A 19,174-nucleotide genomic window follows, 5' to 3' on the forward strand; every position below is an offset into this window, starting at 1 on the left:
TTTTGCCTTATTATTTGTAGTCAAAATCTCTTTCCTTGTAGTTAATAAACTCCTTTTGTTGTTTTGTCCAATCCAGTGTGTTTAAAGTGAGTGTCTGTGAAACTCCAACTAGGGTGGCAAGTTGTGTGCATATTATTTCTATTAAAGAAGTAACAGACTGTATGTAAATTTGTATTGTCCAGGAGAGGGCTGGGCAATATAGTACATCTATTTCTGGCAGAAAATCTAAGACTGGAAGTATACTGGGGTCATACTGTAGTATAACCAGGGTGAGTAAGAACCAAGATGGGGCTGGCTTGCTGCAGCACACACAGACGTAGGTGGGAGTGACTTCCATGCTGGAGGCTGTTTGAAGCAGTTCAGGCTGGAGGCTACAGCAACAAAGCATTGTAAAGGACACCACAGGTTAGAGGGCAGGGTGACACAGCTATACATTAGTCTGGACTGTATCCTTGTATGTCACACTTATAAAGACACTATTCAAAGAACAAGCATTTGTTTCCTCAAGGTATATGTATGAGCAGAAGAGCCAGACCACATTTTAGTTAATTTTACAAACATACACAAATAAAACTCAGAACAAACATGAGAGAGTTTATTCCAAAGGGTAGTTCTTTTTTTCAGGAAGTGATTGTAGCTCTAAAATGAAAGTGCCTTATCAGTCATAAGCTAATTAGTGTCACGTGATTATACTTCATCTTTAAAACAAACAATTGAAGATTTTTTTTTCTGTGCTGCAACACATTATCATTGCTATAGGTAGCACAACCCTACATAACAAGTTAGTAAAACTCCATTAAGTAACACACGGTGTTTTAGCGTTTGAGTCAGTGCACAATTGTGAGAGTGTGAAAGAAATCATGAACTTATCAAAACTGCCCAATGATCTTTTATTCTCCTTAACTAGGACAGTATGTACAGCACAAACAATGCTGGACCAGTGGCTAGAAGGGGGGCTTGTTTTACTCTGCCTTCAGTTCTTTGGCCAGTCAGCTAACCTAATGCAAGGCTGTGAGAGTGAATGGCTTGAGACCACCAACCCCAATTCTCATTAGCCCAAAACTGCTAATTTAACTATTATTCTTGAAGCAGCACAGGGATGAACGTAAAAGGACTGCAGTATGCTGAACAGGGAACACATAGCCCAGTCTTGTTTAGCTCTTCAGAAGAGAGGCAGCTTTGGCTAGATAGCCCTCTTTTTCACCCTCTATCTTTGGTCACAAGATATTGGTGGGGAATCCCTCATGCCTCTTGGGATTCACACTGCTAAATTCAGTGTGCTCTTCTCTTCTACAGTATACTCTGTCCAGTGCAGTCTGTGGTTACCAAGCAGTGCTATAGAGAGCTATCCCAGGGAGGGGGATGATAGTTAAGGCAAAGGGCTCACAACAGATCATGCAGGGATAGCACTGAATCCTACACTGCCCAAGAACAAAGAGAATGTGTGTGGCATACTAAATATTTTAAGTGTGGAGTACAAAAAAAAAAAAAAAAAAAAAAAAAAAAAAAAAGGAGAAAGGAAACTAGTGGGAGAATTCACTAAAGGGCAGAAGAGAGAACAGCAGGAGAGAAAACCTGAGGAATGGAGGTGAAAAGCGATCCATTTTTTTCCTTCATCCTTTCTCCCGTAGACGCACACAAGAAAAATGTAAGACAAGATTTAAAAAAAAAAGAAAAATATCCTAAGAGTAAAAGCACTAAATTCTACTGAAAAGATTCATAAAAGCTACAAAAAGGAACAAAATGATTGAAAGAGAAAACTATATACATCTTTACAGTCCATAAATGAAATGTCTACCAACACTTAATAGCTTGAAAATTCATCTTTGAGGTCACAGAAAACAATATATGTATGTTCTCTCTTCCCCTCATATCGAGATATAAGCATATTTGAAAAATATTGTACACCCTGTATATTTCCTGAATTTTTAACTTAACAAAATACTATTCTTTTAAAAACACTGTCACAAAGAGGAATATTCCTCTCTGCATAACTACAGAGATCCCAGGAGTTCTTTGAGCCCACAGAATCGTAGGACTGGAAGGGACCTCGAGAGGTCTTCTAGTCCAGTCCCCTGCACTCAAGGCACGACTAAGTATTATCTAGGCCATCCCAGACAGGTGTTTGTCTAACCTGCTCTTAAAAATCTCCAATGATGGAGATTCCACAATCTCCCTAGGCAATTTATTCTAGTGCTTAACTACCCTGACAGGAAGTTTTTCCTAACGTCCAACCTAAACTGCCCTTGTTGCAATTTAAATCCATTTGCTTCTTGTTCTACCCTTAGAGGTTAAAGAGAACAATTTTTCTCTCTCTTTCTTGTAACAAACTTTTGTATACTTGAAAGCTGTTCTGTCCCCTCTCAGTCTTCTCCAGACTAAACAAACCCCATTTTTTCCAATCTTCCCTCTTAGATCATGTTTTCTAGACCTTTAATCATTTTTGTTGCTCTTCTCTGGACTCTGTCCAATTCATCCACATCTTTCCTGAAATGTGGTGCTCAGAACTGGACACAATACTCCAGTTGAAGCCTAATCAGCATGGAGTAGAGTTGAAGAATTACTTCTTGTGCATTGCTGACAACACTTCTGCTAATACATCCCAGAATGATGTTTGCATTCTTTGCAACAGTGTTACACCATTAACTCATATTTAGCTTGTGATTTACTATGATCCCCAGATCCCTGTCCACAGTACTCTTTCCTAGGTAGTCCTTTCCCATTGTGTATGTGTGCAATTGATTGTTTCTTCCGAGGTGGAGTACTTTGCATATGTCCTTATTGAATTTCATCCTATTTACTTCAGACCATTTCTTCAGTTTGTCCAGATCATTTTGAATTTTAATCCTATCCTCCAAAGCATTTGCAACCCCTCCCAGCTTGGTATCGTTCACAAACTTTGTAAGTGTACTCTCTATGCCATTATCTAAATCACTGATTAAGATATTGAACAGAACTGAACTCAGAACTGATGCCTGCAAGACCGCATTCAATATGCCCTTCCAGCTTGACTGTGAACTCCTGATAACTACTCTCTGGGAATGGTTTTATAACCAGTAAGGTGGATGCATAACAGTAGCTCCATCTAAGTTGTATTTCCCTAGTTTGTTTTTGAGAACATCACGTGAGCCTTACTAAAGTTAAGATATACCACAACCATTGCTTCTCCCTATCCACAAGGCTTGTTACTCTGTCAAAAAAAGCTGCTTGGTTAGATTGGTTTGACCTGGTTTGTTCTTGACAAATCCATGCTGACTGTTACTTATCACCTTATTATCTTCTAGGTGTTCGCAAACGAATAGCTTAATTATTTGCTCTATTATCTTTCTTGTACTGAAGTTAAGATGACTGGTCTGTAATTCCACGGGTTGTCTTTATTCCCCTTTTTATAGATTAGCGCTATATGTGCCCTTTTCCAGTCCTCTAGAATCTCTCCCGTTTTCTATGACTTTTTGAAGATAATTGTTAATGGCTCAGGTATCTCCTCAGTCAACTCCTTGAGTATTCTCAGATGTATTTCATCAGGCCCTGGTGACTTGAGGACATCTAATTTATTTAAGGTCTTGTCTATACTACAGAGTTTTGTCGACACAAGTTAAGCAGACTATCAAAAACCACTATAATTACATCACTTTTGCATATTCACACAACGCTCCTTCTGTCAGCGAAGCACATCCACAGTTGGTGTTCTACTATTGACAGTGAGAGCAATGCATTGTGGGTAGCTATCCCACTGTGTTACTCACCACATTCTGCAGCTAGGAGCTGTGGGAAGGCAGAGTGGATTGCAATGCATCAACATCCCATGATGCAGTTTTTTCTGCTTCATCATTCTATGGGCTTCCAACTGTGTTTCACACCATTTTTCAACGGTCCCTGTTACTGTGCACCCATCATCTTTGCCTGAAAGGATGGATCCTGTACTGCTCTCTACTGTTGGGGTCACTGTTACGAACGCATTGCAGCTGGTCATGCAGCATATCATGAGCTCCCAAACTGAACATGATTCTGAGGTGCCTGACCTGATGTGCACCATGGAAAGAAAATGCCAATTACTTTTGGCATTTATGGAGCAGCTGCACACAATGAACCGTCGCTATTAGACTCAGGAAACAAGCACTTAGTGGCAGTATGGCCTTGTTATGCAGGTATGGGATGTCGACCAGAGGCTGCAGAACTCTCAGATTTGGAATGCCACCTTCCTGGAACTGTGCACGGAGCTCACCCCACCACTGTGGCACAAGGATGCCAAAATGAGAGTTGTCCTACCTGTAGAAGAGCATGTGTCAATCACTATGTGGAAGCTGACAACTCCAGACTGATACCAGTCAGTCACGAATCAGTTTGGTGTCAGCAAGTCCACCATTGGGGCTGCATTAATGCAATTGTGCAAAGCCATTAATCACATCCCACTATGAAAGACTGTGACTCTTGGAAATGTGCGTGAAATAGCGAATGGCTTTGTTTGTATTTTAACCTTTGATCCTACCTCATTTTCACTGGATTCATTAAGTCAGATTTATTTATTTGGCATATGCAATCCGGTCAAGCCAAGCCACAGCGTTCTTATCAATGATGTTTAAGGCACAAAGACCTCCAAGAAATTGAGTTATTTTGCAGTCCTCAAAAATGTGTGTCATGGTTTGTGGCTGCCCACATTGACACAGTGGACTGTCCAAGTAGATGTCCAATTGCTACTAAACCAGTGAAAACAAACAAAAAAAGACAATTAGCACTTCTGCCATTTCCAGTCACTGTCCCGCCCCCACTCCTCATTGAGTAACAGGCCTTACCCTGTGTCCTAGGTCTTCCTCTTGCTTCTAATGTATTTGTAGAATGTTTTCTTGTTACCCTTTATGACTCTAGCTAGTTTAATCTCATTTTTAATCTCCCTATATACTTGTGTTATTTGTTTATATATACCCTTTGTAATCTGACCTAGTTTCCACTTTTAAGAGGACATCTCAGTGTTTCCCCCAAAACATATGTGGCAAGTCCTCCACAGATTGCTGGCCACCTGCCATGCCTTCTGCTGGCTTTTACTAACACCTGCCTGGATGCACCACTGACAAGGAGTCATAAACCAGCAGTTTCCAAAGTTGTATTCACAGTGAATGTTGAGAAGGGAAACTGACTAAGAATGTATGATCCAACTCAGCTTCCTTATGCAGCCAGCTCACACACTAGATGCAGAAGAAAACTGCCTCATCCTTGTAAGAGAAAGTCAGTTCCCCCTCAACATCAAGTGCAGAAATGTTTTACAGATGGAAGGGCTGAAGAGGCAAACTTACTGAATGGTACTGAAAAATGGGTTAACAGAGAAGTGACAAAATTTGCAAATGATAAAAAAATTACTCCAGACAGTTAAGTCCAAAGCTGACTGCAAAGAGCTACAAAAGAATCTCACAAAACTGAGTGACTGAACAACAGCACATGAAATCCAGTGCTGATAAATGCAAAGTAATGTACATTGGAAAAAATAATCCCAAATATACATACAAAATGATGGGATCTAATTTAGGTGTTACCACTCAAGAAAGATCTTGGAGTGATTGTGAATAGTCCTCTGAAAACATCCACTCAATGTGCAGCGGCAGCCAAAAAAGCTAACAGAATGTTAGGAACCATTAGGAAAGGAATAGCTAATAAAACAGAAAATATAATGCCACTATATAAATCAATGGTACATCCACACCTTGAATACAGCTTGTAGTTTTATTCACATCATCTCAAAAAAGATACATTAGAGCTGGAAAAGGTGCAGAAAAGGACAATGAAAATGACCAGGAGTATGGAAAGTTCCATATGAGAAGAGATTAAACAGACTAGGACTGTTCATTTAGAAAAGAAATTGGGGGGGAGGGGGGGGAAGATGATATGATAGAGGTCTATAAAATCATGAATGGTATAGAGAAAGTGAATAGGGAAGTGTTATTTACCCATTCACATAACACCAGAACAAGGGATCATCCAATGAAATTAATGGGTAGCAGGTTTAAAACAAACATAAGGAAGTACTTCACACAAAACACAATCAAATTGTGGAACTTGTTGCCAGGGGATGCTGTGAAGGCTAAAAGCATAAATAGGTTCAAACAGTGTACCCAGAGGATTAACACATCTGAAATGGACCAAAAAGGGAAGCAAAATCTATGCCCCTTACAGAGAATTCTCCACCAGGAGCTCCCTCTTTTTTGTGTGAATATAACAAAATGACACAGGAAAAGAAGCTACCCCATAGGTAACTAGGTCCCAAACTATTTAGAGCTATAGCAATTAAGACCAGTACCCTGAACTGCACTTGAAAAGTTAAAGAGTTATATTGGCTTTTGTTGAGTATCTGTGTTATACACAACCTGTGTAACATACTATTCAATCAATAGATGGCCACATTCTGCACGACCTTGACTTTTCAATAATGATTCCACTGTACAGGTCAGTATGGAGTGCATTATGTTAGTTTATTCTCAAGTTGGGACAGTGGATGATGATAGGCAAAAAAGTCAGTATCACAAAGAAAAAGGTTGCGCTCTAAGCAAGACGTATATGAAAAAGTGTGTTGTTGGCTTACATTTCTGCTTGAACTTCCAAATGTGCCCTGGATCTAATAAAACGCCAGGACTGCAAATCTGGGTCACAAAAGGTGGATAGCACTCTCTGAGCTAGGAGTGTTTTCCTCAAGCCACTATCAACAACTCCTGCTTTTCAACCTTTCCTGTGCAGCTGTAAGATATTACTAAAAATTAGAGCTGGTCACAAAAACTTCTACAGAACAGTTTTCAGTCAAAAAAATGCAGTGGCACAGAAAGTGAAATTGCAATTTAAATCACTGATTTTAATCATGATTTAAAACAAGTGGGAAACCTTGATTTAAATATTTGATTAACTGTGTTTTGCATTTTGTATTTTTTTAATTATTTGCCTAATGCAGCGTTGATTCTCAATAGTTGCTAACCACTGAAACATGACAACTGCAACTAAATATAGCCTTTACACTAAATATGATATTTCTTTTTTCTAACCAGAAGGACACATTACATCTACACACATTTATTTCAGGAATTATATAGCTTGATTCTTAATTTTTACATTTTTTATTATGTTAGAAAATGGTCAGTGTCATTTTTTACCTGTGACTTGTGTCAAGCTCTAGCTGGATAGAAATTCAAATTCAATTTAAAATGCACAAAACCAGCATTTTTAAAAAAATTAAATAAAACTACCTTAAATGTGCTGGATACGCAAGAAAAAAGTTTATCAAAACATGTTTTGCTTTTAAAACTTAACTGATTTATTAAACAAAGGTTGAATTCTGCAGTTAGTGAACTGAATGATAGTTTCTAATCAACCTGTCCTTCAAGATTTTAGAATAAGTAGATCTCATCCTCTCACACATAGTCTTTAAATATCAATCGAAGGAGGAAAAATAAATTTTCCTGTTTTTTCAACTCCCAACTGGTTTCTTAACTTTGAATGTACAAGTCACTGAATAAACTGAAATGAAGAAAATATTTTCTGTGCACCTGCAAAAGCTGGTTTAACACTTCAACCAACTCTGGATCCAGGTGCTCAGCCAATGACTTCCACCAGTTCAGTTATATGACTTTCTTTAAAACTTGGCAGCAAACACATACTACTTATTTTTTTTATTTAAATTTAAATGATTTTATTAAATTATAATAAATGTAGGCCCTAACATCGGTTGTCAATTTCAAATTTTTTTTAAAACAAATTAAACAAGTATATAAAGAAAAGATCCAATTTCCTTTTTTTAAAATCGTCTATTTTTATCCACCTTGATTTGCAAGGACATTTAAGTTGCCAGGAACTAGGATCTTGACACCTCCTGTGCTACCACTCTTTGGTGTGTCGGGAAAATTAGTGCACCAATACTAGACCCACCTTAACTCCACTCCGGAATTCAATCACCAGATGGACATAGTCAATCAGATCTAATTTCAGAACAAGAGACCTATTGCACACAAAATTGGATTCCAAAAAAAATACCCAAATACACACCTCACAGCCATACTCTCCCAGCTAATCTCCTGTTGATCATCTCAACTGTACGCCCATATGGAGTCAACTGTGCCAGCAATGGCTCTGCAGCAGCACCCAACCAGGTCTTTGTTAAGCACGTAAAAGTTGGAAACTCCATTTTATTAAGATCCTACATAGTCAAAACTTTGCATTAAACAACACAAAGCACAGAGTGATGTCCACAACCACCCTGAGCTCATGAGAGTTATGTGACAAAAACAATGGATCAGAGATAAATCAAAACTGATGTTTAATTTTCTAGACAGTAACTCCTTACTCAAATTCTCATCTCTGAGCATAATCACATTTAAATGAAGTCTTTAAAAATGTCAGACTTACACAGTAATACAAATGACTGTTCTGTAGATGTAAAGTACTCCTTCTATATGCACATGCACATATTTACTCCTATGTGTTGTCTTACTTTCATTTTGACTGTCCTCCAAATCCTACTCTCTACTTTCGGCTAGCCTTCCAACACTGATCTCCACTCAACCTCTCCTGCCCTCTTACCTGACTTTGGCCCCTCTAACTATAAATATTATAAAACTTAAAAGAATGAGCTACTAATTAAAAAATATAACATTGTGTCTTTAACTAAATTAAATATCAGGTTCTTTTATTGTTGTAATCCACATCCTCCCTGTACCTCCACCCTTATCATTTGCTATGCTATCATATGTCTAATCATTCTGCTCCCACTTCAGTCAGTTGGAAGTTTTTTTTAACCGCATACTTCAAAGGGAGCAAGATTGGACCTTTTCAATGCAAGATCCCAATGCAAACCTATTTTATTTATCTGCAAAAAGCCACATACATGGACTGTGCTGTAGAAATCCAAACCTGGCTCATTTAACAGTAATCAGGAGAAGGGAGCATGGGGCTATGAAGTCTGAGGATAAATATGATCAATATTTTTTCCAATTGCAAGCATTTGAAGTTATTTTCAGTTTTGCTAGAAAGTTCCTCTCTTTTTTTAAAACAAAGGGAAATAAAATAAATCCATCCTTGTCTCGAGTTGCCTCCTCTCCCCTAATGAAGCCAGTACCATAACCCTGCTATATCTGCCTCTCTCTCCTGAAGACTCACTTCTTCCATGGTGCTCACATAAACCTTGACGACTATGTCACCTATATGTCTATTTCATTTATTAATCTCATGAAGGTAGCAGATAAAATTGTGCGAAGGAGAGGCGTAAAGTCACTAGAAATAAAGCTGGGAACTGATACAGAAGGAGTGAATTTTGGACACAGGATGGAATGGAAGGAAATTTAGCGTTACATTTTTTTTTTAAACCACCGCCACTACAGAGACATACAAAAGTATACTATTGTCATCCTGATCATTTTGCTTCTAGATTACATTCCTTTCCCGTGTCCTGTTTGTTTGTTTTCATTCTTTTAGACTGTAAGCTCCAGGGTAATGACTGCATCACATTTTGTATCTTTCCACAAACCAAGTAATCAAAAACAATACAAGTAAAATATGGTAACAACCTGTTAAACACAGATATCCAATTATTATATTACTGTATAATGTTTCTCTAAACAAAAGCTTAATGTTGTAATAATTATCATTTGTCTCTGATGTACATGACATGATTTGTAAACCTGTTAATTTCTAAATAAATAGATAAAAATAAAATTCAGTATCTAGTGTTCCGACAACATTAAGGTTGAGAATTCAACCACATAAGAATCAGGACATTGCCACAACAGTACGCATATGCAGTATGCAATGTTTCCTATTCCCATTTTCCTTGTTAAATGTAGTTCTCAATCTGTACCATAAAATATATCCGATGTATAATATGGCAGGAAAGTCTTTAATTTTTGGAACTTCTGCCTTGTGCCTGATTTTTCTAGTGTAATGTTGCATTTATATTTGTGAAACTGACTGCCCTGCTCCTTTGAGGGCCAGAGGCCTGGAGCTAGCCAGGCACATACAAGTAGCACAGTCTGCTACACCTGTGATGGGGTTCAATTAATAGAACCAGCTGGGTTTGGAGGAATTGATTCTCCTACAAAGAGCAGCAGGAAGCACCACTATAGAATGTATTGGGAGAGGGTAGACTCCAGCAGGGAACCCTGAGTTTTCACGGAAAAGGGCTGCAGGCAGGGAAAGCATGGAAGACCCACAGTAAGAAGACTGGGAGCATGGTTCTAATGGAGAATTGAGAATTTTTATTTTGCATATCATAAAAATGTAGGGTTGGAAGGGACCTCAAGAAGTCCTCCAGTCCAGCCCCATGCACTATGGCAGGACCAAGCAAACCTAGACAATCTGACAGGTATTTGTCCAACCTTTTCTTAAAATTCTCCAATGATGGGGATTCCACAACCTCCCTTGAAAACCAATTCCAGAGCTTAATTACCCATATAGTTAGAAAGTTTTTCCCAGTACTTATATCTAACTTTAATCTCCCTTGCTGCAGATTAAGCCCTTTACCTACTCTGATTTTATTTAGTACATTCCAATGCAAATCCTGAGTCAGAGACTTTGAAAGATTAACAAGGGCACTGGCAAGCATGAATCATTTAAGACTGCTGCTCCAAGGTTTATCCCAGACACCTTGAGTGAGCAATCCTGACCCAAAACTTTATCACTTGCGGGATAAATAGTTTAATAGTAGTTTTAGTTCCTTCCACTGGAGGATCTCGAAGTGCTTTAGACACTAGTGAATTAAGTCTGAGCTAGGTGTTAGCTCCACCATTTTACAGATGCAAGAACTGATGCAGAGAGATTAAACTGACTTACCCAAAATCATACAAGTCTACAGAAGAGGCAGAAATAGAACTCCAATCTCCTGAATTCCTGTCCTTCATTTAAATCCATCCTTCCCACCTTTAACTATAAGTAATTGATAGTAAACCTATAGATCTTAGGTGCAGGAAGTGTTATTAGAGAGTGGACACCCGCAGCACTACCAGACTATCAGTATCTAAATGGAGAAGCACTAGGGGAAAGAACTCATGAAAATATCAAGGAATATTTACTTTTTACAAAAAATCCAAACTGAAGTAACTGAACTACCAATGTACATACTACTCTTCATGTTGTTTTCATCACTTCTCATTCACCTTCTAATTTGCATGCAGCATCAACTCTTTATGAGTGTTCTAAAATCCAAACAGCTAATCAGATTGCTTTGTTGCATCCTCACCCACCCAAAGCCGGTTTTCTTCTGCTCCTTGTAATGTTAAATAGAAGTATATCTTTTTTCCTCTTTTTGTCTTTTAATAGTGTTAGATGGAATCCTGTAGGTGAGAACGAATGGGTTGTAAAAAGAGGTGAAGAGCTTGTACATTTCAGCAAGCGTTGTGTTGTCAGCTTTAAGGTATACGTGTTAAGAGGGTGTAGTGAGGCATTACTGAACGAGGGCAAAGTTAAGATTAACTTCTATGTATACATTATTTTATAGTAACTCATTACAGGTGTTCCTGGACCTTCCTCTGAAGCACCTGTAGGAAACAGGATCTCTGAGCAGATGGACCAGAAGTCTTAGCTGGTATGGCAAATCCTGCGTTCCTATTTGCAGCTCCTTGGACATCATTTATTGTCCTTCACTGCATCAGAGAAAGGGGCTGGAAAAGGAGGAATGCAGCACAGCTGAGCTTCCATGTCTCTGGGTTAAAGCACTGCTGTACTCTTCCCCCTCACCTCATATGCTCAGTTTCAGAAAAGCAAGAAATATCTACTACTTAGTTTTTTAAAAAAAACATTTAAAACAATCAGCACCATAGAACTTGTCATTTATCTTTTGTGAAGGTGTGGCTAATTTAATTTTTTGCTTCCCTTTTGCAGCCCATATTGCTTAGTACTTGGCACCAGGCAAGGGAGAAGCAGCAGCAGCTCCTATCAAACACAGAACAGGCTCCTGCCATGTCTAACTGTACCAGGAATTTGAAAGAGACAATGGGGAGAAAGTATATATGCTCCTGTAAAGGCATTTGGTAGCCTGATGTCCTCTGGTCCCCACAAAAAATAAATGGAAGCTGGGGTTACACAGAGGAATTGGCTTAGGGTAAGTGTGTGGGGTAAACAAGAAGAAACTGGATATGGAGTGGGAAGCAAGTGTAGCTTACAGACAATGAAGCCCTCTGAATTCTTTCTTGCTGCCCTAGTTTATATCAGCTGGCCTGGCAATCACCTTTTATCTTCCCCCTGTAAGCCTCTGATTTTTGCCACAAAGGATCCCTTCTTTTACCCACAGGGTGCAGGGACAAAACCACTGTCTTGACAGAGGATCATGAGAGAGTGGCGGGGGGGAGGGGGTCAAAAGAAAAAGTGGATGTTTCCTTCTACCAGCAGATCAAAAACACTTTGGAAGAAAGAAGAGGCAGCTCTGCCAGGACAGGAGGAGCAGCAGGAAGTGACTCAGTGCTGACCAGGCAGCTTCATTGTCTATTGACTGTCCCCAACCTAAGTGCCCACTGCATCACAAACTTTATATTTTGGATGGTGGAAGTGGGAAAGCACATGTCTCCAAGGCACCAAATGCCTATAGGCTGCTGGTGCAGTTTGAAGCAAAAAGAAAAAAGTTAGTCTGAGGTCCCAAGACTAGGTTAATTACAGTTTGTGTGTGCATGAATACAGAATGGGAGGGGGGAAAGAGTTAAAACTTTAAACTGACTTAAATCTGTATAAAGATGGAGCCCTGCTGCAAAAGGAAACTGACTCGAGTACTACTCAGTCCCCATTTCCAGACAAAGGATGAGGAAATAGTATGATGCCAAAGGGAAATGGAATAATTCTGTTCAGGTTCCCCTGCAAGCTCTTTTAATGCTGAACCTGGCAAAAAGGAGAGACACATAGAAGGAAGATATAGGGGCAAAAGGAAAAAAGGGCAAATAAATAAAAACAGATTAAAACAGAATGAAGAGAGTTATAGAAAGACAAAAAAAATAAAGAATGTGCTGGAAGCTGTTAGGCAGGCAGAGCCTCCCCATTTCCACCCTTTGATTGCTGTTATGATAAAATTCAGACATGCACAATATTTAATGCTAACCTATAAGGAAAAAGAAACATTAAAAGTGACAATCACTTACTATACAGTCTTCAACTATAAATTATTTCATGCGCTGTCTACAACACAGCTTTGAATTCCTCTCTTCCATCTCTATATTTCATCCCGTCCAATCTGCCATCTTCTCTCTCCACCTGAAACTGCCCTTAGGCTCTTAAAATTTGGTCATGAGTAGTTGCTATGTTCCATCTTCATCCTTCTCAAACTCTCAGATGCCTTAAGACTCCAACTTGAAGGCTTTCAAAAGCCATGGGATAACAATTCCTTCACTTGGTTCTCCTATTACTTCTCTGGTCATACCTGAAGCAACTCTTTTGGTGGATCCTCCTTATTCTCTCTTTCAAAGGACCATGCCTTTGGTACATTCATTCTCTCTCTCTCAAGACACCATCTTCTCCATCCACATGATTCCTACTATAAGCTCTCTAACCTGTCTCTCCAGCCAATCCCCCATCTCAGCTTGTCTCTTTGACATCACCTCCAGAATGTCTCATTGTTGAGGCACTACTTGAATCATGTGATGATTGTCAAACAATTGTGGCTGAGATGAGGACAGGACATGGAAAATTGCAGAAAAGTAATAATGGACCTTTGTTAATTGCGCTAATTTGGAAAAGCCAGAGAAGACCTCTTTGTTTAAGAAAAATTGCTGGAAAAATATAGAACACTCAAATATTATATTATGCCTGTTAATATTTTTGATAACCAGACATTTTTCTGCATCTATATTACATTCATTAATGCCCAGGGCTGACAGCTGGGGCACCCATTGTCAGCCCTGCACATGGCGGGGCTCCTGTTGTCATCCGCCCAACTGACAAAATTACGGTGAAACTCTAATATTGTGGGATCTGCAATTTCCACAGTATCGCAAATTAAGTAGGGCCTTACTCATTATTAATTTACATTTAGTTTATACAGCTTCTAGTGCAAGGTGTGGGGGGAATCCAAAACATGGCCTTTTGGTCCTACCATAAAACAAATAACAGGGGGCCAACTTCAGCAATACTTGATAATCCAAGCTGCCTCAAATTTGCACAAGACAAGATCAAAGATAAATTTCACAGAAAAGTGAGCCTGATATTTTTGGGCATCTGCTTCAGCATTCCAGCTGTGGTAGGTACTGTACAAACAAAGACAGACTGTTCCTATCACAACAAGTTTACAATCTAGGAAGAAAAGCAACATACAAAGAATAGGAGACAACCAAATAATATAAAATTATTTTTTTGAAGATTTTTTTAGTTTGAGTTTCTTAAATAAGTACCCATGAGCTGCAATTTCCACAATATTGCAAATTAAGTAGGGCCTTATTCATTTGCCTAGCTATTAAACATTGCCTGATTTCTTGGAAAACGTGGAAGAAATGGTTCTGGAATAATTTTTTTTTTTTAAAAACAGAACAGCAGTAACTTCTGTTGAATTTCACTGGAAAAATAAAAGCCTCCTGCCTTCCAAAAACAACCACCTACACTATTCATCAGGTAGGTATTTCCATCCTGTCAACTCCATTTCCCTTCTTCAACCCTCTAATTTCTGTATTTCTAACTAATAAACGGTACTCCATGTTCTTTGAAAATTTCTGGAGTCTGTCAAATCCACTATGCTATGCTAGCTTTCAACCACAGGTATACTCAAAAACATTGACCTGAAACCACCACATTTTTACATATTTTAGCACTGCAGACCTGAAGTTAAAATGTTTGAATTCACTCTTGTTTTCCAGTTCCATTCTTTTTTTTTTTTAAAAAAAAGACATCTTTCAGAATAAAACAGCTACTCTGTATAAGTCAACAATCAGGAAGTGTTCTATTTCAATTTCTAAGTAGTACTTAACAGTCATATTCAGCATTAAAAACTACTGGGTTGTTCTCATTTTCAAGTGTTTTAGGCAGTTCTTCTATGGAATGGTTGCTACCAGAATGACCACATTAAAACAAATTTATCACACGGTTTATGTTTTTGATTTGCCAGGATTTTAAAAAATATTAAAGTTACTAAAAAGTTTTCATGAAACTAAGAGTCAGTATAAAACTGGTTTGATAATATCCCCTTAGAGTATTTGAAATGTAAACATTACAGCCTCATGCTAGTGAAAAACAACCAAAAAGTGATATGGACTAATAACTGCCTACAGACAAAAATGAAACTATTTAATTTTCACTATCCTTGCTATATGAAATGCAACAAGTAAACAACCAGCATAAATGATGAGAAGTAAATTCAAATATTTAAGTTTTCACTTTTAATATGAACAGTGTTATCTGTAATAAAGGAAAATAATTTGTTAAGAGTGATTTCTAACCTGACAATGTCCCGTGGATATTTTTAAAGTTTCTGCAATATATTTTTCTGCTTTTCACATTGTGTATCCTTTGGAGTATGATAATATGAAGCTTCTATAAGAAATACTCAATTATGTCTTTTTAGGGGCCAAAGTTTTCATAAGTTTGAGACAGGAGAGTGACTGTAGAGTTACAAATTTACAAGATTTGAATATTCGGTTTGTAATTAGGCAAAATATTAGCCTATTTAGAGCAAACAACAATATACTGTTAAGTATTACTATTTGATCATTTTAATGTTGAAAGAGTAACTCTTCCAATAGCTTTTTTAAGAAAATAGACAATATACCTTTAAAAATATTGGAGGACATAGAATGTTTGTTGTCATTGGGAAAAGGTGTTTCCATAAATTCTAAGGAATGTGAAAGGAGTTAGAACATCCTATATCTCCAATCTGTATGGTACACGATACAAAAGATAGTGCTGCCATTCAAAGAAACAACTGGAGACCTAGGAAAAGATATTGGGTTTTTTATGTTGTTTTAGCAACATGCCAGAAAATGTTTCATTCATTTTGCAGAGATGTGCAATTTCTGGAGATAGTCACAAAACAAAATAGAACAAAAAAAAAAAGCTTCAAATCAAATAGAAACTGTCAAACCACAGTCCTTTACAAGCTCCAGGAGTATAATTTTTGCTTAGTATCCAAAAACACTGTTGCCTCAACAAATCTCTTATCTTGCTAGAAATTACAATACTAAAGGCATCAACTGTTCGAGAATTAGTCATCAAAAGATGGAAATATAATGATTTACCACAAAAAGAGTTCTTAATACTATTTGACAGATATTTTGAAACAGACTTATTACAACTACCTTAAACACTTATGGTATATATTCAAAATGTTATATTATTACTGCTGTATAAGAATTTTTCATTCTGGATGTGTGTATATTTCAGATACAGTTAGTTTGCAGATTGATATAATGAACCACACATGTGCACTACCTTTAAAGACACCTAGGGCTTAATAAAGCTTACAGCTTTTGAAAAGTATTATGCTGCTTTATTTGCAATTCTTTATTTGTGTGCATTTTAAACTTTCCCAAAAAGTTTGAAGGAGTAACAACCCAAAGCCATGCTCTTCCAAGACTAGATTTAAAATTCAACAATCCATGCAAGATAAATTTGTTTTCATTTAAGAATTTATTTTTAAAAACACACTAGTTTTCCTCACTCTTCACATTTTCACTGTTTAGATGACCACAACAGTATACATCCACATAAATTAAAGAAAATAGTTTCCCTACTGTTATATATTTGTCAGACACCTCACAAAACAGATAGAGATGCTGGCCCCCATCCTGCAAGCTTCCACAGGACTATTCACAGTGCATAAACACATCATGCAGGCTCGGAGCCATAATCCCAGCTCCAAAAAATGTAAAAGCTGTAGCCCTAGTCCTGCACCTGGATCCATGACAGGACAAGTCTCCACCACTACAGATCCCATGCAGGATCAGGGCCTAATTTCAGACATGAAGCAAACAGGGGTTGGTAGAGTGATAACAATGAAGTAAGAAGAGGTATGGACAGGGGCAAACACATCATCAATATGATTAAAGTTATTCAGTGCACCATGTTAACTTATTAAACCTAAGGCCCTGCTCCTGCAAAATGATACACACAGGTGCACCTTGATCTCATTCAGGATCCATGCAATCACAGCTAACCACGGTGGTTTAGCTTTGCTGGATCAAAGACTTTATTGTTTAGTATCCTGTAGACTGAGGATATTGTACAAGCAACAAAAGAGTGAAAAAATTAAAATTAAGAGATACCATGTTGCTAGTTTACTTTTAAACTAAGTGAATATTTGCAAATAGACATATTAGTCCCATTGACGAAAAAGACTTAAATATGAACCCCAAGCAGTCTTTCTGCCTTCTGTTGAACTTTTTATTTCAATTCATTTACTACAACACTGTGATTTGTCCTAGTCACACTGTCAAAAACCCAGCAGTAGGCTGACTCTGCAAGACTTTGACACTGGTGCTAAGGCCTATAAGATATGTTCTGCATTCAGAATATTTAAATAATCACTGCAACTAGCTAAAGCACAAAGCTACACAGTTATAGAGTCATACAGTCAGGCAGTAACAGGGAACACTAGAAAAGGACTAAAGCAAAGAAATTGATGTAGTCAGATTTTGCAAAGTTAAGGAAACAGAAAGGAGGCAAGAGCTGGTATATGCAAAGTATTGTGCTTTAAAAAGAGTCCCATGGGATTGGGAGAAAAAAAGGCTCGTTACAGTTGTGTGATTGTATTTCTGACTGTATCCTGACTTCAGGTTTATATTGGGTTTTTTAAAAAAAAGAACAAAACCAAACCCTGGGAAGCGTAAAAGACCCATTCATGGCATCGTCTCCAATTGCTCTGGTAGTAGGTGCATTTAAAAAAAGGCAGCCTCACCAACACAAAATCCCCTTTCTTCACCGTTTCCTTACTAAGCTACTGAAGTGTGCCTGTGTGTGAGAGGGCAACCAAGGAGCCTCTTTCTCCTCCCTCTCAGATCAAACACCCGGCTCCCCTGCGAGCACCACACAAAAAGAAACCTCAACCACTTCCCCCTGGCCCCCAAGCCAGGAGAGAGAGAGAGAACCGCAGATTTACCACCGGCCCGGCGGAAGGGACAACCCTGCTCTAGCCACGGCCCCCCGCATCGCCTTTGTTTACTCTGCGGGCTAATCGGCCCCATGTGGACGCGCCAGCGGCACCTCGCCCCGTCCCCCCCCCAGCACCACATCCGAATCCCACCTCGCCGCCCTCTCCCGCCGCACACACGATCGAAGCGCCGCGGCCGGGCCTCCCCCCGTCCTCAGGGCTCCCCGCGCAGGAGGGCGAGCGGGTGGCTACCAGGCAGAGCTCTCCGGAGGCAGGCTCGCCTCCTCCCTCGCAGTGAGGGAAGCAGCTCGACCCCCCCCCCCTCTCAGAAAAGGCCATTCACCGCCCGCGGCACCCCTCAGGCCGCCCCACCCAGCCCGCGTCCGTGTGCACCGAGCCACGGCGAGCGAGAGCGACACGCGAGGGGGGAGGAGGAGCGGGCTGGTCCCCGCAGGGTAGAGGGGGATTGATCCAGCCGCGGCAGGGCTTCTCCCCCAGAGGGGCGGGGGTGTCTCACCTCCCCGGGGGCGGGGAAAGGAGGCGGACACGGCGGTGCCTGAGCGAGCCTGCCGCCGCCACCGCCGCCAGGGGAGACGCCCCCCCATTACATAAGTTGGGGCCGTTCTGCCTCACTTTCCCGGGCAGCTCCGGCCGTTGGGACTCACCGGCCTCAGCTGGGCGGTCTCCGTCCGGCGGGAGCGCGAGGTCTCGCGGGGAGGCGGGAGAGGCAGGAACGCCGCGAAGTTGAACGCTCTCCAACCGCCGCTCCGGCCGAGGGCCCCGGCTCGCTCCCTTTCCTCCCCGCTGCGTGTGCCTCCGTCCCGGCCACTCCAGGCTGCTCCCCCCTTCCCTCCCGGCGCGCTGCACCATGGGATACGCCGCTGCCCCCTCTCGCTCGCTGCTGGCTGCGCCGCCTGCTTCGTTCCCGGCTGTACGAGTGGCTGGGAGGGAGTGGCGCGCCGGTATCCGCTGGGCGCCACGCGGGAACACCCCTGCCCGCCCCCCCACACGCGCCCACTGCACCAGCCGTGGCCTCAGGGGAGGCCACTTCCCTCAGATCCGCAAGGGAACCAACCCTCCCCACCCCACTCCAATCCTCCCGGGATCTGACCTCTCAGCCTCGGCAGGAAGCAGCCCTACAAATACAGTGACCAGCCC

General features: G+C 40.2%; 1 protein-coding gene across 5 annotated transcripts in view; it reads right to left on the bottom strand.

Annotated features, from left to right (window-relative positions):
• The window catches only part of PTK2 (protein tyrosine kinase 2), a 340,248-nt gene extending 321,074 nt beyond the window's left edge, over nucleotides 1-19,174 (bottom strand). For 2 of the 5 annotated variants that reach the window (XM_067558323.1, XM_067558322.1), the window contains exon 1: nucleotides 18,682-19,164. In XM_067558323.1, coding sequence (XP_067414424.1) covers nucleotides 18,682-18,886 — 205 coding nt within the window. In that variant the 5' untranslated portion in view covers nucleotides 18,887-19,164. Of the gene's footprint in view, nucleotides 1-18,681 lie in introns of all 5 variants that reach the window. The other 3 variants (XM_067558327.1, XM_067558324.1, XM_067558326.1) reach the window with 3 other exon arrangements.

This window comes from Emydura macquarii, unplaced genomic scaffold (genome assembly GCF_026122565.2).
Source record: "Emydura macquarii macquarii isolate MOO-44397 ecotype Brisbane River unplaced genomic scaffold, CSIRO-AGI_Emac_v2 contig_1947, whole genome shotgun sequence".
NCBI lineage: Eukaryota > Metazoa > Chordata > Testudines > Chelidae > Emydura > Emydura macquarii.